Source organism: Oculina patagonica, chromosome 8 (genome assembly GCF_052425735.1).
Source record: "Oculina patagonica isolate OP01 chromosome 8, crgOcupat, whole genome shotgun sequence".
NCBI lineage: Eukaryota > Metazoa > Cnidaria > Anthozoa > Scleractinia > Oculinidae > Oculina > Oculina patagonica.
The window spans coordinates 8,642,437-8,665,217 of NC_135765.1; the positions used below are offsets into that span (position 1 = coordinate 8,642,437).

At 39.1% G+C, this 22,781-nt stretch overlaps 1 protein-coding gene, 1 long non-coding RNA gene and 1 pseudogene across 3 annotated transcripts; 1 reads left to right on the forward strand and 2 right to left on the reverse strand.

Moving 5' to 3' along the window:
- Window positions 1-1,364: 1,364 nt before the first annotated feature.
- Window positions 1,365-7,080, forward strand: LOC144662671 (uncharacterized). The gene is made up of 2 exons (XR_013572506.1): window positions 1,365-1,459; window positions 6,885-7,080. It is a non-coding gene; the product is annotated as an uncharacterized LOC144662671 (long non-coding RNA).
- On the reverse strand, window positions 6,615-17,014 carry LOC144662604 (uncharacterized). 2 transcript variants are annotated; one of them, XM_078523450.1, is made up of 7 exons: window positions 16,835-17,014; window positions 15,327-15,380; window positions 13,726-14,035; window positions 13,025-13,303; window positions 8,715-8,854; window positions 7,941-8,181; window positions 6,615-7,079 (listed from the first exon to the last, which is right to left on the reverse strand). In XM_078523450.1, the coding sequence occupies exons 2-7, from the start codon at window positions 15,348-15,350 to the stop codon at window positions 6,937-6,939; spliced, it is 1,137 nt and encodes a 378-aa protein (XP_078379576.1). In that variant the 5' UTR covers window positions 15,351-15,380; window positions 16,835-17,014; the 3' UTR covers window positions 6,615-6,936. The 2 variants fall into 2 exon arrangements, with proteins under 2 accessions (XP_078379576.1, XP_078379575.1); XM_078523449.1 differs by having other exon boundaries at window positions 15,327-15,383.
- Window positions 17,015-17,984: 970 nt separating this feature from the next.
- Window positions 17,985-20,431, reverse strand: LOC144664134 (uncharacterized; annotated as a pseudogene).
- Between the last annotated feature and the right edge of the window lie 2,350 nt (window positions 20,432-22,781).

Genomic DNA, 22,781 nt, shown 5'->3' on the forward strand with positions numbered 1-22,781 from the left:
AGATTTGTAGTAAAAAACATGCTCTTTCAGGCTGATTAAGCCGTTTTGGGCAAAGCGATGTACCAGAAGGCTTTTAAAGCAGTTGAAAATATGGTAAATTTTGGCCTATTTTTAGCTGTCTTGAGGTAGCGACTTTCAAAATTTTGTAAAATATTTGCCTTCTTATCAAATTGCGATCTAATTATTTTTGAGGATAGTAGAATGGAGGTACAAAGACGATATGAAATTCGTTTTTAATGACAAACTTTATTTTCGATTGTAGAAGCCTTCGAATTTACCATACTTTTGTGTTCGATTTTGTCCTGTTTCGGGCTTTGGGAAGAAAAAAATTGTTAAAAAATCGAAAATTAACCGATTGATCTTAAACTTATATTTTTGTAACTAGTGCCCCTAGGGCTTTATTCAGGCCGAGTTTGAAGGAATTTCATTTTGGCCTATTTCCAAGTATAGTTGATATTAACGCGAAGGCGTTCTTAAAACAGAGCATTTTGAATATTTGAGTTCTCCGTCGTTTGTGACATCAAGCTGAGTGCCGTGACAAAGCTGTTTTGTTTGAAAAAAGGCCTTTCCTTTCCATTTTGTGCAGATTGAACATTTCAGATATAATAAGTGGTGTTTATGTGAAAGTGTACTAGCTCTTAAGCCAAGGATGGCCGCTGTTGTAAACAGAATTGAGTTCCAGATGGTTTCTCTGACATCACGGCGGCCATTACTGTGTCCCTCGGCAGGACACAGTTATGGCGGCTCCATACTAAGCTTTATAAATTTGCGTGGAAAGGTTCGGAAAATAACTCGCGAACGGTACACCGCACAGACCCGAAACTTGGAGAAATTGTTTATCTATTTATCATCTATAATATTTGAAATTCATAGCTTCTGTAGTTGAATGGTTTCGAATATATTTTTTGATTGCGTGACAGTGAAAACCAGCAATAAACAACGCAAACATTTTCGCCCAGTAAAAACAACTGCAATGCAGGATATAATCAATTCTTCTTAATCACTACGTAAGCACTGATAAAATCAAGCCCGTGGCCTTCCGGGCGTATAACTACCTCGCCTTCAAGATGTCGGATCTAAAAAAAGTCAGGATTTCAAATACATGACGTCATTTTGACGTAATACGATGCCATATTTGGCTTGCGACTGGCACAAAAAATATTTTTTATACGCTTTACACACCCTAAAAGTTTGATTACTACCTCGTGAATATCTTTGCTGAGGAAAAGACATACAGCCTTGATTAAGTACTAGTGTTGATAGAAGTGACACATCTCGGAACAAACAATCGACTGTTAAACTTTATTTTTCCAAGTTAAATAATTATTAAAACCCTTTTTTCGCATGGCAATAAAAATGGTCACCAGCAACGTCGACTTTTTTTTAAATGGATAGGAACGAATATCAGACTCAGTATAAAGTACGTGAACTGACTGGTGAACTCACGAGGATGGTACTTGTCATCCGTATAGTATGGGAGCTAGGAGCACAGAAATGATGATTTGCACTTCGAGAGTACTGAAAAGGTTTGACAACGGATTTCAATAGATTAAAACCTCCTCTTTGACGCTAGGTAGTTTGTGGTTTCAAATTGTGGTATACGTTTTGAGTTATAGCTATGTTTTTGTCAGTCGGTACAGGTCAAAAAAAGGTCTCACATGAGAACGAGGCTGAAATTGCCACTCAATTTATTCATAGAAACTTATTCAATAAGAAAATAAATGTTATCCAGATAACTGATAGGACTCTATGAAAGTCGATTTTATGTAAAGCACCATGGCTTGCAAAGAAATCACATGATATTTGTCCTCGTTTTGTGTGACGTGTCACAGCATTCTCATTCTCTGTTACATAGGAACAGAAACTTTTCGCTCACGTTCACCTGTAAACCATTTGCTCTTTCAATTTGTTCTTTCCGCACTAAAGAAAGGCAATATTTTTAAAATTCATCACTTGCTTACGTTAAAAATTTGGTGAAAGCCGTTAAAGTGGCACCTTTTAACTGAAGCCTCGCTTTGGTGTTAAAAGGAAAACGAACAGTGATAATAAACTTGGTTAGGAAAAACAATATTTGATAAAATATTCCCTGACCAAAATATCTAAAAACAGGTGTTGTCGATCAGTTACAGTAGAAAATAAAGCTAGAGAACGCAATTGGTGCTTAAAAATATTCTAAGATCTTATTATAACTTGTTCTCCATTTCGTTCGTTGATGACATCAAGAATATTACAAATTCCAAGTAACAAGTAGTCACATTTAGTTCTTTGAAATGTCTCTACTCAATAGCGCGTTTGAACTGCATTAGTCGTTTTTAAAGGTTTGTTATTCATTTCGTGATGTTTTCACAACACGCCAACATTAACCAACGTGAAGCAATGACCAAATGAGGGAGGGTGGTGGAGGGTAAAAACAGAACTGTTGTACACAACAGTGGTAAAAAGTGTCTCAACAGTGGTGTCGGAGATTGCACGGGCTTGGCAAAAAAATTGCGATGTAGCTGCTTGTATGCTTAGATGCACAAACATACATTTCCTTGAAGATAGCTTTCAAAAAAACAAAAAAAAATGATATTCAAGACTGTTGATTCATTACGAATCCTGCCTGCTTTATTTCCTCAGCCCTCGTATGTTTAAAACTGAAAGATGTATAAGCAACGTAGCCTTGAAATTTTTCCGAAAGTTTGAGAAGAAGATCTACTTTATGATACAAAAATGTTCATTATAGCAATTTTCCCCCGTGAATGTTTTGATGTGCCGAGCGTTTGCCTGGGACCGTGTTTAGTGACGTGTAGGTTAAGCCTCAGTTTCAGCTTTTTGACATAATTCTTCGTTTCAATCACGACGTTCCTGACTACTTTTTAGGCACCAATACAATGAGAAGATTGTAGCCAGCCATTATCATTCTAGGATGAATGTTGCACATGGTTATTATTTTCTGACTTTGTGTCGGAAATAGCAATTATTGGATGAGGTTGAGCATGATATCGTGAATTATCAAAACCGAGGTCTGTGTTATCTGCCGAAGCCGGAGGCTGAGGCAGATAACACCGGTTTTGATAATTCGCGATATCATGCGAAAACCGAATTCAATAATTGTATTATTATACGTTTTCAAACAATTTGCCATCACTTTTTCTAGCGCCGGCGTACAACTTCGTCAGAACATTGGCCAAAGCGGTTTTATCTTGTGGTTTCTCCAGGTTCTTCTCCCTCAAATAATCATTCAGAATTTTTACACTTGTTTTTGTTGTTCTCTTGGTGTTTTTAAAATCTTTATTCTCGATCAAAACTTTCAATTCCTCGCTCAGCCATATTTTCAAGTTTGACAGTAATCAGGGGACGAGGGGCTTGGAAACTAGGCGGACTTTGAACTCGACATGATAACCCAATATCTGCTGCAGATATATTGACTGAATGCTCTCGACCAATCACATGTTTCAAAGTAATTCTAATGTATAATAATGACATTTATGGTGTTGAGGATATGTAAAACAAGATATAATGCTGTCATACGTCGTCAAAAACCAACGAAAAACATCAAGAACAAAAAAAAAACAATGCAAAAGTTGACAAGATAGTTTAAAATCAGTCTTAAAAAATTATTTTGCAGAAAGTGACTGTCCATTGTGGCTTTCGGCCCTTCATTGAGTTGCCCAAAACACACTCTTACCTTGTAAAACAAACTAAGGGCTACCTGACTAAAGGAAAATAATTTTGATGTGTCTTACTAAATCCGAAGAACCTAAGTGGAAGATTAAATGACGTTTGTTGAAGAGACTTGCTATTCTGTTTCTTTTGACACAACTTAACTCATCCATAGTCAGTACAAGTTAGTCAGCCTTGCTTGGGAAGAGATTCAGACAGAAGCTTCGATTCCCTACAGCAAAGTCCGTTCTCGGGTCTACCCTGCTGCTTTCTCCAACCATCCTAAGATTTCTTGATAAGCCTGTGTTAATACGTATGAGTTTCCAAGTATTTTTCTTTCCATTATCAACATAGGCGTACGGGCACCTTCGGACCTGGGGGGGCGGACAACTTATTGCCCGAAAAAAAAATAGACTTTTTCAAAGTCCGCAAGCTATGGAATAGGTGATTGCAATTAAATCAAACTGAGGGATCACGCAAAATTTGCGTGAAAAATTGACCATGATTATAGCAATTTGTGAGAGAAAACGAAAAGAGATGAATGAGAAATTTGGACTTTTGAACCACAAAATTCAGTATATTTTCAATACGTTTTTTCTATAGATGTAATTCGTTTCGAACGTAATGTTGAGATTTGTCGGCTTATTTTCTATTCTTTCTCTAGGCTTGTTGCCCGAATTCTAAGCATTTTGCCCGAAAAATTTCGGCACTGGGGGGGGGGGGGGCTGCAGCCCCCCTCGCCCCTCCCCCCCCCCCCCCCCCCCCCCCCCCCCCCCCCCGCCTCGTACGCCTACGATTATCAACATCAAAGTTTGTAGAATCGCGTCCCAGGAGTGAGAAAGCATGAATAACTTTTCACAACTGTTTACCAAACATCGATGAAACAATTTTGTGTACTTGAGTGTATTTTGTTTGAACTTTAAACACCGTCCGGAACCACAGCTCTTGGCAGCAAATTTACTTGCATTATGAGTACCAGTACATCACTCATTCAGTATCTTGCATGGCGATTGAATGAAAGCTCTCGCATCATCTTTCGCATCATGTTTGGCGTGTGATAGAACCCTTCTGACGGCTTTCTCGTTGTTTGAATCTAATGGTCTCATTAATTTGGGGCTTTCTCTTTTTCATAGAAACTGCAAAATTTCTATTTTTACACTCAGTAGCAATAACAAGGTTCTTGTTAAGTATGTTTTAAGAATCGGATTGGGAGGACACAATATTAGACCTGTTTTTCTAGATCTATACAGTAAAAACCCGCGGGTAAGAACCAAACAGTTAAGAACCTGTTAGGCTAAAATTTGGAAATTAAAAATTTGGAAATTAGAACCCATTTAAGAACCTATCTGGCCTCAAATTTGGAAACAAATTGTTATTTTCTTAAACTGATTAAAAATGTTTTTTGGGACGTTTTGACAAAGCATATCTGTGCGTATGTATAATGTCATATTCTAAATGGCTAGTGCTTTTTACATAAGCACTTATGTGGTATGAAAATTTTACACAAGGAATAGGCCGAATATCACTAAACGATCTATAAGCATTAAAGTAAATTTTCGTTAGAAAATAAGAACTTATTGAGAACCTGAATAGCCTATATGTTACTACCATTTATAGAAGAACCTGTTTCGGCTAACCTGGAAAAAATAGGCTCTTACTCGCAGGAATTTCCCTGTATTTCACTCAAGAAAGTGATGTATGTGGGCCATTATAATATAGATTTCAATGTTTTTTCCTCTCTTCTTTTGCTCTGCATCTTTGCCGGACGGATATTGGCCAATAACGATCAGAGACAATGTTCTCCCCGCACTATGTTACTTCTTTAATGGGAGGTAACACTATTGAAGTGCTTTGAGGCAAGCGTACCAAATGTTACTTCGGACGCTAAGCCAAATCGCCAACCAAGTAAGAGCCTAGTTTTGCTGGTCATATGCCATGGCTCTTCCTGTTGAATTCTGTGAGGCGACTTGTATTGCAAATGCAGGCGCTGACTGGTCAACACAGACGTGTCTCATTACTGGGAAAGTTGCCATAAGACTTGGGAAATTGTTGTGGATTGTAGTTCCCTCCTTTCTTATGCATTTCCTGGTGCTTTGCACTTTCTTGCTGTAACTGGAAACCGAAAATTAAATGCTCAAACAGTTTTACGCAGAATCAAAAACTAAGATCGTTTTGGGCGGTTAGAGAAAGCGGCAGAGGTAGACGAGAGAACAGCAAACAAACCAAAGCTTTGATCTATAGAATGTATTCATCCCGAAAGAGAGCTGTTTGTACGTACTACGAATGGGCTGTGCTATGTCATTTACTGTGAAAAACACGAACATATAACAGTATGTCCCTGAAGCCAAAGTCATTCAGACTTACGTTTGAATATATAACCTACAGCTGCTACTAAAGACCTTGCCATAACCTGTTGAGCATGGATAGAAAAAGTAATACAAAATGCTGCACTGTGCGGGGGACCACGAGTGCCGAAACAGAAATAGAATTACTGTTTCATTAAGCGACTATTTGTGACTTGGTATTTATGATATTCTAGGCGTCATAACGACCTTTTATAACTTTTAAACAAAATCTAAGGTGGACGTCATGTTTATTTTCTACGCTACAATTGGCAGCAAATTTCATTAAACATTGCTTCTTTCTTTACCAAGTTTAATATTATTATTTTCTTTTTCCATTCACATGAAAGCGAGGCTTCAATAGAAATGCGCTACTTTAACGACTTTGGTCAAAGTTTTTATTTCAGCAAGTAATGAATCTTAGAAATATTGCCTTTCTTAAGTGCCAAAAGAGCAAATTGAAACAGCAAACGGTTTGCAGTTGACCGTGAGCCGGAAAAGTTTCTGTTCCTATGTAACAGCGAATGAGGATGCTGTGACACGTCACACAAAACGAGAACAAATATCATGTGATTTCTTTGCAAGCCGTGGTGCTTTCCATAAAATCGACTTTCATAGAGTCCTACCTGTTTTCTGGATAAAATTTATTTTCTTATTGAATATGTTTCTATGAATAAATTGAGTGGCAATTTCAGCCTCGTTCTCATGTGAGACCTTTTTTTGACCTGTACCGACTGACAAAAACATAGCTATAACTCAAAACGTATACCACAATTTGAAACCACAAACTACCTAGCGTCAAAGAGGAGGTTTTAATCTATTGAAATCCGTTGTCAAACCTTTTCAGTACTCTTGAAGTGCAAATCATCATTTCTGTGCTCCTAGCTCCCGGACTAGTATATTGTTTTTTTTTTTTTTTTAATTTCTGCATCACGTGACATTTGAATAGTCAATTCTTTGCAATAACCATGTAAGCATGGACATAATCCATCCCATGATCCTCCGGATGCTTGGCTACCTGGTTTTCATAACGTTTGAAGAATTCGTCGACAATCTTAGCCTTCTCTTCGGGAGAACGATGATCAGAAAGGCCTAAGGAGAAATTACAAAAGCCATTTAGTATTACGTGACTTGTGAGGTAAGCTTAACTCCGCTCCAATCATGTGGATCGCGTTAGCCACTTGGAACCATCGGGTGCCGGTTCATATTAAACCTAGGCCTACTTCTGTAGCATGCGCATATATACATGAAGCTACACGGAGTATTGCAAGCTACTCCCCATGGATGGGGTGCCAGTTTTTCACGGATCATTTTCCAGCTTTATGAATCTTGTCAGGCCGTTTCCCTTACAATTTGTATGTTTAACAAACCATAATATATCAGCACACCGATGAATCCACTTTTCGTACTGCAAACGGCATATTGATATTCCCAATGGCATGACAGTCCTGTGGGTATATGGCTGACTACTCTGCTTTGTTTTCCGGGCTCCGGAAATATTGAGCAAATAAGAGACGGACCATTATTTTCTTGGAGGCGGGGTATGAAAAATTTTCCTCTGCAAACATTTTGTTTGTCATATATATAGTTTATGCACCTCTGCAATTTTTTTTTTTTTTCGACTATGTTTTGCCATACATATCTTGTTTGCAATCAATTTATTTTGTATTTCTAGTACCTGCAAACAATTTTTTTCATTATTTTTGATATCCCCCCCCCCCCTCCCCCTCCAAACAAATAATGGTCCGGCCCTAATAACTCTACCCTTGAATGCTATTGGCTGGAGAGAGGCGCGTACCACTTATTTATCTTGCAACAAAAAGGCGTCCATGACAGTAAACCTGGGAATTGGCTCACTCGCTCTGTCTTGTCGGTCTCGAGTCGAACACCCGGCCTTACTTCATTCCCCCATACCTGGTCTTTGACATAATCCCCATGATATTATTTTCTTACCAGAAAGAAATGTCGCATTGCTCCAAGTCCTTGTCGTCGGAATGAACCAACGCGCATGTGCTTTGGGATCGCCACCATTCTTCAGCCATTTTTCCCTGTAAGGACACGGCACCACCTTGGTTTCTATGGAAACTAGTGAAAGGCCAGCTTTACGAACGGGCGAGTCCGCAGATTCAAATGGCTTCTTGAACTCATTCACAGTGCGATAATAATTGACAAATGTTGTCTTGTTAAATTCATCCTGTTGAAGGAGAAAAGTGACAAAGAATGTTAATCATCATCATTAATGATGTTTTAATCATTAATTGAAAACAATTGAAAACAAGCCAGTAGCTGTTTTTGACGTCGTTTTTCTACGGTGTCGCTCTGAATCATTCCCGTCCCCGAGACCTTGTTTCTTTCTTTTGTCCACTTGGTAATATGAAAACAACCAGGTTTGAAAATTATATAATGTGACTGAATTTAAGTTATATATAGGCATAACCGGCCAAACTGTCACATGCCAAAGGGGTTTAGAGTCCAGGGTTCTGGCACCCTCCACTGACAGGCCTCTGGGCTCTACGTCAAACGTTTTTAGAGCTTGACGCTCTGTGACAAAATAATATTATAGCCCTTGACCACAACACGATGGAACTCCATGCCTCACAGCAGGGGCTCCAAGCCTCCAGCAACAAATCCTCCTCCTCCTCCTCCTCCTCCTCCTCCTCCTCCTCTTCCCCCTTACCCCGCCGGACCCTTAGGTGTGATAAAAAAGTAACATGAACGGGATATGACCTGTGTGATAAGACCGTCGTGGACTAGTCCTTTCCACAAGTCTCTCATTGTGTGATGCATGGATGCTGGAGTGTTCTTTGTTGTTCCAAGGAATTGTCCTTCCTCGTCCAATGCAAACTGGACAAGAACCATCCTACCACCTAAAATAAAGAAGAACTAATCAATGTTGGACACCAAGATGTGAGCGCAGGCTGGTGGGTAAGGAGGTGTACAATAACGACGTTGAAAATAAGTGCATCCGCACAGTCTGCATGGCTATGTCTGCTCGCTTAGCAAAATTGCCAGTTTCAATATTTACTCAACGACTTTGTTGTACTTCTAAATGGTCACTGCAGTTGGGCGTTTGCTCTTTCTGAATATCTGTATTCCTTGAGTAAGCTAGACACTATCTCGAACACCTAACGAAGGTCATAGGCGTACGAGGCGGGGGGGCGAGGGGGGCTGCAGCCCCCCCAGTGCCAAAATTTTTCGGGAAAAATGCTGAGAATTCGGGCAACAAGCCTAAAGAAATAACCGGTATGCAATGCATACTAAGGCGAGGACGTTCCAGTTAAGCAAGTCAGTATGTTAAACATTCCAGACAAAGAACTGAGAATAGACCTTTTGGGCTTTGTTTGTTTGTTGTCCCTTTTCAGACTACGTGGCATCACTCTTGAGAATCACTTCTTTCAAATTCAAACAAATGCTCTTGGTATTCAGATAGTTTTAGTTTTTTTTATTTGTTAAAAAAAAAAACAAGTTCTCTGGGCAGCATCATGTGGTTTGAAATGGAAATTTACACTGACAAAGCCAAAAATGTCTATTGAGTAAAATTGTGAGTCCAAAAGATATCCAAGTAATTGAACGCCGAAATTGATATCGTTGATTAAAGTGTGATTTACAGCAAGGAGCCCACATTTGTGACCATTTTTAATTATTCACATTCTTTCATGCAGCCGTTTTCCAATGAGAAGCTGTGACGAGCTTCTGATTGGATAAAACCTGCAAGAAAGAATATGAATACATTAAAAGTGGTCACCTTTTTGGGCTCGAAAGTTGAGACACTGAGTCATTTGCTATAAAGGAGGGAAAATGGGTTTGTCAGGTAAATAAAATGTTAAAATACAGCACGTTGTTTTCCAGTGGTGTTTTTAGTTGTGCATTCCAAGGTATGGTTAATTTGTAACCAACGTTAATTAATAAAAGGCAAATAATAAGTTGCTTTGATCACAAAATTGGCAATTTAATTTGTACAATTCTAATATGATGTCTTCTATCACGACTTTTGACAATGGAATGCAACATATTTTGTAACTGTACTAGACAGCAAGGAAACTTCCACGAGTTTGGCATAAAAATATTGTTTTGCAATAATGTATCTAGATTGCCTCTAGATTGCTGACAGTTGCACTGACTGTACAATCTGTAACGTACCCTTTGTCCAGTAGGTCCAAACACTTAATATCATTTACAGGTAAAACACAGTGCAAGGAAGTACAAGTTTCCAGGAAGAAAAGTTGATATAATATCTTGATTGACTCTTGTTAAATTTAAATGGGGCTGATAGTTGTTTGCACTAGCTGTACAATCTGTGTTGCAAGCAAGTCCAATAAGTCACAAATTTTGATACAGTAAAAGTGGAGACTAGGAAGTAGAGTTGATACAGTGGTTTGCCAGTGATGAATTTATATTGAGGGTCTTTCAGTAGTCAATCCCGAGATGTTTTACACCGTTTTTTAACTTTGGTGTTATTGCTACATGGTTTTCGCTGTGTTTTGCTTAAAATATATCTGCCATTTATAGTGAGGATTGGGCTTTTTATTATGTACATATTGCATAGAGGCAGAATAGAGGTCAATAACCAGTTCCAATGCAAGAGCTACATTCACACATTCATGGTGCTTCTTGACAAAGTGCAGATTAAACATATTGAAGTAATTAGGTCAAATCACATCAATCAGTGGATTCTTTGAAAACTGTATCTTGGATGTTTTCTGTTGTTGTTGTTTTTATTTCTGTTCTGTAAACATAATGAAAGAAAGAATCAATAGTTAAAAAAATTAAAAATTGTTTACACATATTTGTTTAGACACCAAGACTGATTAACTTCAACAATTTAATGCAACATAAGTAGTTACTTAATTCAATAAAATTTTTCTTTTTTCTGAAACACATCTTTCTACATGTACATTATATCTTCTTAAATCATTTTCTAGTTATCATAGCCTACAAAAATAAATGTATATACTTTTTTTTGGTTGTTAACCACACAGCTTTAAGGTCACTGAGGTGTGTCTCTAGAACACCAGTTTGGACTCTTGATTTATTTACATTTGTATAAATATATGATCAATTGTAGTTCTGTTTTCAGTGGCAAAGCCTGAAATAAGTTTGTTTGTATCCATATTTTACAATCATTTGTTTATATAGATTTACTGCTGCTTTGTACACCACTATTAAAATCAATGTTGAAATCTGACCTAGTAGTAAGAGTGAAAACGTTCTGTTGCCAGAAGGGATCGCGAATGAGCTTTCTGATCTATAAATTTTAGCAAATTAAATATAACATCTGGCAGATATTTCACTTTTAAAATCGTTATTTCGATTCCATAAATACTTTGACAATTATGTTATTCCAACACTACGGTATTCAATAAAGTACAAGCAAATATAAACTTTAGATAGCTCACCTCAGCTGCAGTTGTCGCAGTACGTCTTCTGCAGCACTTCTCGTCGATCTTCAGTTAAAGCTCAGGTTACAATGTCGCCAGGCAGTAGTTCAAATCGCAAATAGTTTAGTCCCTCGACTTATAGGTGTGTCGATAAGGTTTTTGTGTACTTTGATATCACAAAAAGTTTGTAAGTGAGCGAAAAAAATATCAGCTACTAATCGAGTCAAGGCTTCTGGCTGCGAAAAATTCTCACATGCTCGACCGAACACTCCAAGATGGCCGACGCAAACAAATCTCAAACCATGGTCTTAGTTACCAGTCCTCTTCGGTTCGAATCATCACATCTTAACACGAAGAATCCAAAATCGCTTTATACTAACATGATAACATTAGGCTCGAGACTACGTCCTCGCCTAAAAATAGAAAATAAGCCGAAAAGTCTAGTCAACATTACGTAAAAAACGAATTACATCAACAAGAAAAGTATTAGAAATATACCGAACTTTGAGGTTCAAAAGTCCAAATTTTTTAATTCATCTGCGTTCGTTTCCTCTCGCAAATTGCTATAATAATGTTCGACTTTTCTCGCAAATTCTGCGTGACCCCTCAGTTTGATTCAGTTGCAATCAGCTTTTCCATAGCTTGAGCGCGCACGGTGGATTTAGTAGAAGACCTTGAAACAAAGCTGTTTTTAATGTGATGAAGCTAATGCATTCGACTCAAACGTTTAGTTCTCAGGGCTAGCTTAAAACTTTCAACGAAATGTTTTAAATCCTATTCTTCCGTAAATGTTTTAGACGCTTTTGTTTTACTTTCAAAATGGGGGAAAACAATGTAAATTGGCTCCCCAAAATTAATTTAATTTTTGCTGAATTAGAGTGAATAAATAATAAAAATATTTTCTAAAAAGAATTTAGTGCATTGACACCTTCCGACAACGCCACGAAATTAATTAAAAAACTTAAGCAAGCAGGCGAAATTTGTACACAACTATATCAATGCACGTTTTTCCATTTTATATGCCCCTTTATTCGGCTTTCAACCCATGCCATTTTTTGACATTTTTTTCGGGCAAAAGAGTCTCCGCCCCCCCAGAACCGAAGGTGCCCGTACGCCTATGACGAAGGTAACTCTGATCAAGAAAGCGGGAGTAACACGAGTGTCTAAAAGTATGAAAGGGAAATGGATCTTTCTTGGAAATAGCAAGAGGTTCGAGATATCAGTAGTTGAGACCAGGGTTGAGACTGAGTCGTATAGAGGGTGACTATGACTCGATATATACAGTAACTTTGAAAATGAAAAACATTCTTGGCAAAAACCATATTTCCAGCTTAAAGTGGGAGAAACTGTCTCAAAAGAACAGTTTACTGAAGTGTACTAAGCTAAAACAGCTAGAAACAGCCAAGAATGAAGCAATAGAAAAAGAATCAAAAATGTTTAAGACCAAGATTGGGAGAATATTAGGCGTTATCTGAAAGATTGTGCGCCATTCGTGACTTCCCTCCTTGAACATGGATTTTTCATACAAAAAATAATACAGGTGATACTCCTTAGTATCTTCGCTAGCCGTTTTTTGTGTAGTCACGCAACGTCTCTGTACTCTACAAAATTGCACTGCGCACACGCGTGACCACCTAATTAACAGCTGCATTTCCTTACCAGGAGCCATTTCCTTCGCTCTTGCCAACAATATCGTCTCCCAGTCCTTTGCAGCCTGTTTCCTGAACTTCTCAGACTCTTCTGGTAGTGTAATCATTGTGTGATGTAAAGCTCCAGTCACGCTACACGGCTTGTCACGTAACCAGTGCATGGCAGTGGAAGAAAATACCAAATTTATAGTCTGAGGAGGAAGACACTGACTATAGAAGCTTGTGCCACAAGTCGTAACAAACACATTAGGGAAGTCTACAAAATAGCTTTTCGGACCTGGTATAAGACCTGCATGGGAAAGAGAGAAATAATTTCATGAAATTTACCGCATGATACCGTATGAGATGCTGTACGCACTCTGGTTGGTTTATTGTAGTTATTGGTCCTCGCAAAATAACGTGTAATTATCTTAGGCGTTACGATTCTCGATCTTTTTAAGTACAAACGCCGGTAATATCCCTACCTAGCCTGTGTGCAGCCGTCCCCCTCCCCGATTTTTTTGAGGGAATAGGGACGGCTGTGCACAAGCTAATTCCTACCCCAAAGCATCTGCATTCGTGCCCAGGGCAAATTAAACGGTGAAAACGCACCGGTAATATGCTGTTGTCGTTTATTGCTTTGACTGTGAAGGAAAAGCGTGAAGGTTTGGAGAGGGGAGGGGGGAGTTTACTAACCTAAAAGATAGGGAGGACTTCATAAATTGGACTAACCTTGCAGACGAAGAAACAAAGACTTGAAATCATTTACAGGCTGATCTTCATAAATTACGTGGATTGGTAGATCATCGCCATAAATTTTGCGTAGCTCTTTAACGCATGCGTATAGCAATGGCATGGAGGTGCCTCCGTCTGCGCAGCCGTAGTCCGCAATAGTAAACACGGACCCAGGCTTTACGCAAGCTGATTTGACACTCTCTAACATAAGAGGAGCGGACTCCAAGATCACATTGTAACATCCAATAGTGTTGTCAGAATAGAACCCAGACCCATCTGCGCCGTACGGAATGTGACTGTGGGGAGACTGGAGAAGAAAAAAAATTTCGTTTGACTGTAAGCAAAGGACTTACTAGTGACATCCTTTTCTTTTCCCGAGAGTCCAGGATCCTTCTGGTCTGCGCCAGGGATCGAGACGTCTGGCCGGCTCCAAAACCGGAAGTCCGGGATTCACGGACTCATTGTCAAATCTGACAAATCTAAATGGCTGAAAATCTTGAAAGTGTACTCTGCGCATGCTCACAAGTTGGGACCGGCCATGGTCTCGATCCCTGGCGCAGACCACAAGCACCGTGGGCTCTGGGAAAGAGAATGGTGACATCCGAATGTCGAGGTCTACCTATTTGAGAGCAAACACAAAATCGCAAAATAACCCACCCACTTACAACTAAATCCCGTATTAAGAAGGCACCTAAGGCCGGCAACATTTTTATTTTTAGCGTGTGCAATGAACAAGTCAAGAGTCATTGTGTGATGTAACGCTCCAGTTACGCTACATGGCTTGTCACGTAACCAGAGTCACGCTTAAGTGTCTTTATGGTTAGCATGTAGGACTCTGGATCAACCATCTCAGTGCAGCCACTCTCCTAGTTCCCTCGTGCTACGTAAACTCGGCAGTGTTGTCCAGCTTGGTCCGAGTGCGACTAAACTTTCACCTTAGAGCGGTTTTCACTTGAGTGTCGAAAGTAATTCGTGTTTGCATTGGTTTTGCATTACTACGCTTTGTGATTGGTTTAAAAACCTCGCGCCACTTTCTCAACCAATCAGAAGTAAAACCAAAACCAATCATGACTCGCTTCGTGTCGGCTACATGTATTTGCTTCGAGTTTTGATTGGTTTACTGGCTTGTCTGTGTTCTTTGTGATTGGCTAGAGTGATTACTTTGGTTTTGGTTTTACGACACTCAATTGAAAACTGCTCTATATAGCGTGCAATTTAATTGCCTTTCTCAAGAACACAACACAACGATCCGCCGCCTCGAACAATTTGCTTTAGAAAAGTATAATAACATCAAGAATTATCAGATAAGAAGGACCTGGAAATGAACTAATTTGTTAGAGACATGCCTTGCAGCCTTGCAAGTATTAGAAGTCCAGAGACGGCGGAGCCGGGGGGCTGGGGGGGGGCTTTAGCCCCCCCCCCCCCCACTTTTTTTCCGAAAAATAAAGACTAACTAAGAGAAGAGTCTCTTAAGCCCCCCCACTTCAAGTCACTAGTCAGCCCCCCCCCCCCCCCCCCACCTGGAAAAATGTTCCGCCGTCCCTGAAGTCGTGTTTTCAATAATCAAATTCTTCGAACTAAAAAAAGGTAGTACTTACAAACTTGTCGGTACTCGAGGACATCTTGTTGGTTTCCTGTTAATACTCCTTTGCCTTCTTATTTCAAAATTCGTCAGCGAACACAAGTACGGAGAAAAAAAATAGACTTTCAAAATATGTATGAGAGTTTTTGTCACTCAGTGTTGAAAACCAAATATTATAGGACACTTTGTGTATGATACACAGTGTAAGAATAAGTTCGAAATCACATGGTTATAAGAACGGATCGACTTCGGCGCATGTGTGTTTGTATGTTTCTCGACTACGCGATTTAAAAGCCTGTGGCCCAAGTTCAGATATTTCGTCAACTAGAAAACCAACATGGTTTTTGGAATCGCTCAACATTTCTTAAAACACATCTAATACTCTCACGAAGTTTAAAAGAACCTTTCAGTGGAAATTCTGTACAATTTTTTGACTGCCGTCCACTACAAAACCAAAATAATTTTTAGAATCGCTTGGCATTTCTAAACAAACATCGAATACTCTCATAAGGTTTAAATGGGGCATCCTGCGGGAATTTGGTGAGTATTTCTGAATGCCGGGCTGAGCCGAAAATTTTTAAAGTGTCGAGAACACAGCGATTTTTTGGTATGCCCAAGTTCAGATATTTCGTCAACTAGAAAACCAACTTGGTTTTTGGAATCGCTCAACATTTCTAAAAACACATCTAATACTCTCACGAAGTTTAAAAGAACCTTTCAGTGGAAATTCTGTACAAATTTTTGACTGCCGGGCATTTAGTCTATTTAAGACCGTGCCTGGCTGCCGGGCATATAGCCACAGCGTTAAAGAAAACATAAGAAAACATCAAAATATTAGTTTTACAACATAGAAAAACAGCAATGGAGAAATAAAAAGCCAAAAATAAACAAGGATGGTACCGACTGACCAAGATTAAGACGAATTACGAATGACAAACTTGAAAATACTAGACTAATACTTGCCAATTTTTTCAAGATGCGTTGTTCGTGACCTAGCTCCTTTAAACCTTGCAGTTCTCGACAAAACTGAGTCCATCGCTCGCTATGTCCTCGTGCACCGGTGACAAGGTAATAACCGCTGTATTTTCTTTCTTTAGGAGTCTTTGGTTATAGCCGTAGTGTATTGTGTGGTCTTTTGTCTCGGCTCGTGTACCGATATACGGGGACAGAGCCGCATGACTAATTATAAAAACAAACCTCTTCAATATTTGCTGTGTTTTGGCTGATCAATATCGTGCGTGACCTGACCCTTTCTGATCATAAACTACCCTTAACTACATTTACGGTGGTGCTTGAAAATCAGAGAAAGCTACTTCGAAAGAAAATTAAGTTAAATCTTGATTGAACCAGAAATCGCATCTCAATAGAAATTCGAGTAATCGAACATAAATAGGAATGGTTATAAAGCAAGGTATTTATCGTGCTGAATATCAAATCATGCAAATTGTTTCACTAAGAAAATGCGTCACCAAGTATGCGGTTACTGAGTATGCGAACCAACATACTGTAGCTATGAGTCTGTACCTTAGGGTCCGTGCTTTTCCTTCTTTGTTCTTTAAAGAAGATAAGCGTGTTCTTTTTCTTTTACGACGAGATTTAGAAATAAAATACCGTACCGCTCATGATCGATCATGAATACTTTATAGCACTCGGTAAATTCTACTGCTTCGAGTGGTCAGGTGTTGCGTGACACCAATTCAACAATGCATTGCGGTTAGCTTGGTAACCGCAAGTGAACGGCAGTAAATAGATGCTTAGCATTTAGTTTTTGGTACATGGTAGGGCGACTTTTTCTTCCTTAATCGATTTTCCGCTTTCCTTTTAATACTTCATAACGTATCAAAAATAGATAATTGTTCAGGGTTTACAGAAACTAACATTCTGTAAATTCGAAAGAAACGCACCGCTTTGTTTTCAGTGCAATTTCCAATTCAAATTAAAAATAAATGAGTCCTACAATTAAACATTTAATAGCCACAACACAATGCGTATGTCTCGGTATTATAATTTGTACTGCATTTAATAAAGACAAAGAAAGCAGCTGAAGATTTATTTTCTTCCGGAAATAATAAGCTACTCCATTCTTACGTCCAACACTTAAATTTCCGCAATCGCGTACCCTTTCGCCAATTTTTAAATAGCCAAATTCGATAGGACGAAAAAGAAACCGTTATAATGGTTTAAGCAGAAATTAGATTTAAATTTCATTTTGTTTTCTACTTGGTCTTGCATTTGGTTTATCAAAGAAATGTGAAGCTGAAGTTGAAGTTAAAATGCTCTATCGAACACTGATAGGTGCCGACTCATTAAAGTTGTCGTCAACTGAATATCTATTCCGTCGAGGCTCTTATGGATTAGTCAATTCCAGCAGTGCCCATCCCCCTGAAAAATGACTGATGCATTATTACAAAAAATTAACACATACAAAAACAACAGCAGCAACAACAACAACAAATAACAATGTTTCTAGATTACACATTTGTCGTTTAATTTTAATATTCCCATGTATTGTCCACATACACGTTTCCCAATTTCCTTGATTTAAATTTTTAACCAAAATTCACAGTCGATTGTGCCTAGTAAATGCTGTGGAAAAATAATTGATTTGTAACCTATTCTTGCAGGCATATCATAGAAGAACAGTTCTCCCAGACCATTCCTTAATTATTTTCAATTACTTCTCAAGGCACCTGGAGACCTCGTTTTCATATCGTTGGTATAGCTCGTCGACTATTCTTTCCTTCTCTTCAGATGGTCGAGAATCAGAGAGACCTGAGGGTGGAACAGTTCATAATAAGTTTATAAGTGATCATGACGACAGCAAGTTTACCGAATGTTGTAGAAGAAATACAAACTCGGCATACCCTGTCACAATTTCGTTTCAACAACTATAACATATTTATCCCCTTACCAGAGATAAAGGTTGTATTACTCCAGGCCCTAATTGCTGGAATGTACCAACGAGCATGTTCTCTAGGATTTCCACCATTCTTAAGCCAGTTTTCCCTATAGGGACACGGAATCACTTTGGTTTCTATGGAAATAAGTGACAGGCCAGCTTTTCGTACGGGTGAGTCGCTGGATTTGAATGGCTTTTTGAATTCATCTACAGTGCGCATCAGCGCATGCAGTAAGCGAAGTTCGTCTTGTGAAATTCTTCCTGAAATACAAAAAAAAATAGAGGAAGAATAAAGGTTGTAAAAAGGGACGTCTATATTCAGGGACACGTCCTATCTAACTCCATGCGCAGGACAATGCAACAAGATTTAATTAGTTTCCATCTTAAATCTCAAAAGTCTCACGTTACCTGATTGTTATTACTCCTATCCTTAAGCATTATACTGCTGGGACGGATCCCTGCTGCCTAAGTTTATTGTTTTTCAGGCCAAACATGAAAACAAGAAGAAAAACTAACTAACTAACTAACTAACTAACTAACTTACTAACTAACTAACTAACTAACTAACTAACTAATTAACTAACTAAATAACTTAATTAAATAAATAACTAACTTACTTATTTACTAACTAACTAAACAAAATTAAAAAAAGAATTTGAAAAAGGAGAGCCTCGAGTTTGCCTATAATGCAGTTGGCTCCCATCCTCGCCAAACCGTTACTGTTGGGATTTCGCTTCTTACAATCATGCAATACTTTACAGCGCCCACTTAAAAACCCCCTCACTTGTGTAATCAAACCATCAGTTACTAATCCTTGCCACAGTTTGCTCAACTTGTGTTCTTTGGAGACTGGTATGCTTTTTGTCGTTCCTGCGAATTGTCCTTCCTCGTCAGTGGCAAGTTGAACAAAAACCATTCGACTATCTAAAATGAAAAGGCAGAGTTAAATGAATAAAACATTGCTGTTTGGTAAAAACGGCAACGTGGTGTTGCCAAATCATGTCAGTAAAACTATTAACTAACTAAGCACACGACCACACAAGCATTGTGCTTAAAACCCTTACGTGTTAAAATAAAGAATATGATAATGATGATGATGATGATGATGAGGATGAGGATGATGATGACTATACGTTCACAAACATGTTCAGTGTAAACGTGTTTGTTTTTCCCGCGAGTAGTTACGTGTTTGGTGTGATTAAGCAAATTCTTTTCTATTTTCTGATGCATTTATTCAATAATTAGAGATAATAGTAAATAGAATCAGCAGCTTTCTGCCGCTTGCCGTTAGAACGTGAAGCTTAATCTCTCTAATATTATTGTTACTTGAGAAAAAACGAAAAATAAACCTGAAAAAATATGCGCGTCACGTAAACAACCTGATTATGCAGAACCCACTGGTCTCAGGTCATTAAAAATTTTTTTCAGGATTTAAAAATTTATGCATGCATGCGAAGATCCAACCGCTCCAGCTAAAAGCTGCGAACTACCTGGCGCCAGCTCCTTTGCTCTGTTCAGTAGAATTGTTTCCCAGTCCTTCGCTGCCTGTTTCTTAAAAATCTCAGCCTCTTCCAGAATTGTAATCATGCTGTGGTGTAATGCTCCTGTAATGTCACACGGCTTTCTGCTCATCCAGTGAAAGGCGGTCGCAGAAAATGCTAAATTGACTGAGTTAGCAGGCAGGCACTGGCTGTAAAAGTTTGTCCCACACACCGTGATAAACACGTTGGGAAAATCTGCAATATAGCTTTTTGGGCCTTCTATGAAACCTACCGAAAGAAAAAAAATAACTTAGTTAGTTCAACAACTCTTTATCTTCATAGAGCATACGCCATTGACACCGGACTAAGTGCGAAAGCCGCGAAAGAGGTCTTGAACACCAGTTGTGAAGGCAAAGCGGCTATGCGTCACTCTGGCCAACCACTATCACGATAGATCCCTCAAGATAAAGTGGTTGTCAGCTCTGCGTCTATCCTCCTAACATCTCTTTCGACTTTTAAATCTGGTTTTTAACACAGACCTTACTCCTTATGTGCTTTACAAGAACCTTCATTAACATTTCTTTCTTGGAACTTGACGACCTTACCGTGCAAACGAAGAAACAAAGACTTGAAATCATTAACTGGTTGATCTTCATGAATCACGTTGATTGGTAGATCGTCTCCGTGAATTTTTCTTAGCTCTTGAACGCATGCGTACTTGTGGTCCCAGTCTAAGTACATCCAATTCCATGGCTGTCTTCCTGCTCATTATTGGTCTGCCTTCGCTACCAATTACAATAAATTCGGCTGTAACTTCTTTTCCAGCAAAGTTTACCGAGGGCTCAAACTTTCCTAGAGTGTTCAGTACAGTGGTTCTAAAGTTCCATAAGGATACAATTTCTGATTTGTCTTCTCTGATTTGCACTTTAAACCTTTCAGCTTCACTTGTTTCCATGTGTTCTGGTCAATAATATTGCATGATGACCCTGAGTCAATGAGAACTCCACTGAGAATCACACTTCCCACTTGTAAATCAACAGTCTCTGATCCACTCCTGTGACACGAGTCACCAGATCCTACAGCAAAAGCATAATCATTACCCTCGCCATCCTCCATGCAGTTAACTTTTTCCCGTCCATCTTGTTTTCTCTTGTTCTTTTTCTTTTGCTCTTGATTTGTTTTGCAAACTGAGGCAAAATGTCCCGTCATGTGACATTTTGAACATGTTTGAGATCTTGCCGGGCAATGCTTGTCACGTGCGAAATGACTACTTCGTCCACATCGGTAACATTTCAGACTGAATGTCAGACAACTCGCCCCCCGGACAACTAGCCCCCAGTCTGGACGACTAGCCCCCACTTTCTGGACGACTAGCCCCCAGTACTACTTAAGATAAAATTTACTTATGCTTACCGTATTCTGACTTGCTTTTGATGTCCCAAAAATTCTACGATAGCAGGGCACGAGCACGAAATATGTAGCGATTATAAAGTTGCTTCGTGTTGGCGACAAATTTATTATGTTCAGTGGGAACGTTACGTTTAGTTTTGCCTAAACCTATGAAGGGATAAGAATTTTAACTGCTATTTGTCCTAATTAGGTAAGATTTTGTCGGTCTACTTTGTTTTCTGTGTTCCATTGCAAAAGCACGCGTGTTTTAATTGAACCTTTTTAAGATTTTGAGTAAAACACTCTTTAATTTCGATTGAAAAAACGTTCAGTGCGAATTTAACGTGATGGTCAAATTTAAAAATGTAAAGGCAATTCTGTCACTCTTTTTGGGTTTGTTGTCTTCTTTTATGGCACTAACAGTTGCACCTGCATCGCCTTCGATCTGCTTCGCTTGGGTCTGCGACACCTCCAGAAATCGAGCAATTTTCTGTGTTTTTGTTAATGTCAACTCTTGTCCTTTTGCCAGAATGTTTCGTCGAAGCTCTGTGGACTTACATTTATCGATAATTTGATCACGTATTTGCTCATTCTTCGAAGTGCCAACTTCACAATTTGCAGCTTCATTACTTAGCCTTACAACCAATTGATCGACCGTTTCATTTTCTTCTTGCTTCATTTGGCGAAACATGTGTCGCTCGTACGGCTCATTCATTTGTGGTGTAAAATATGCATCGAGTGTTCGAAGTGCAGCCTTGTAAAAATTGTCATCTTCCCCTTCAGGTGTGCCAGGATCCGTTAAGGTTTCGAAGATATCTTGAACTTCCATTCCTGCACAGTACAAGAGTAACGCCTTTTTTCGAGCAGCTACTGTGATCCCACGACCATCGACATAAAATTGAAATGACTTTCTCCATCGCCGCCATCCTAGCCCCGCACTTGTGCTATCTCCTCGACAATCAAATGGCTGTATTCCGCGAGGTTCGTCGTTTGTCGCCATAACTTTCATTCAAATGGACGCGTCCTCACACCAGTTTATCCTCGTCGCCAATTGTAGTGTTTCACGGGCAGTGAACATTCGGATTAAACCATAATATAAACACTCTTAAACCAGATTGAACTCGACACACACAAAACCATGTTCTCTCTATATTTCCCATAATCCGTTTTGGTCATACAATACCACAGATAAGACTGATTATCTACTGTTATTATTCGACGCTTCTGTTCGTGATTCCACCAGATTTACTCAATGCAGCACCGAGCGTCTAAAGACACGTGAAAGACCACCCAAGTATTATCGCCCCAATGAACTTTACACCAAGGTACACAGCATCTTACCTAAATCGCTCGCTAATACTCTCTGCCCAAAAGTCTCAAGGCTTGCCCACCTGAATGGGTTACCCAAGATGCACAAGCCTAAACTGTCTATGAGACCAAAGTAATCTGCAATTGGAACATAACTTATCCTTTTGCTAAATGGCTGGAAGAGAAATTAAAGCCTCTGTCAACCAGTGCTTGCACCATCAGCTCTATCTTTCAATTCTCTCAAGCTATCAGTTCTCTTGCCGTTTTCACCGCGCGCTCATCGATCGAAAAAACACGAAAAAATAGAAGGCTGTGGACAGTCTACCCTGTTCACCAATGTTCCTGCTTACGAAACTATACACTATCACAATACTTGTTAAGAAAGCTTTCTCTA

Bases quoted from the DNA above. Each gene is read 5' to 3' on its own strand.
- LOC144662604 (XM_078523450.1), bottom strand. From the start codon at position 15,350: ATGTCCTCGAGTACCGACAAGTTT. The intron at 14,036-15,326 runs GTAAGTACTACC...TTTCTTCTCCAG, and splicing joins CCTCGAGTACCGACAAGTTT to TCTCCCCACAGTCACATTCC. The intron at 8,182-8,714 runs GTCATATCCCGT...CTCCTTCAACAG, and splicing joins ACGACGGTCTTATCACACAG to GATGAATTTAACAAGACAAC.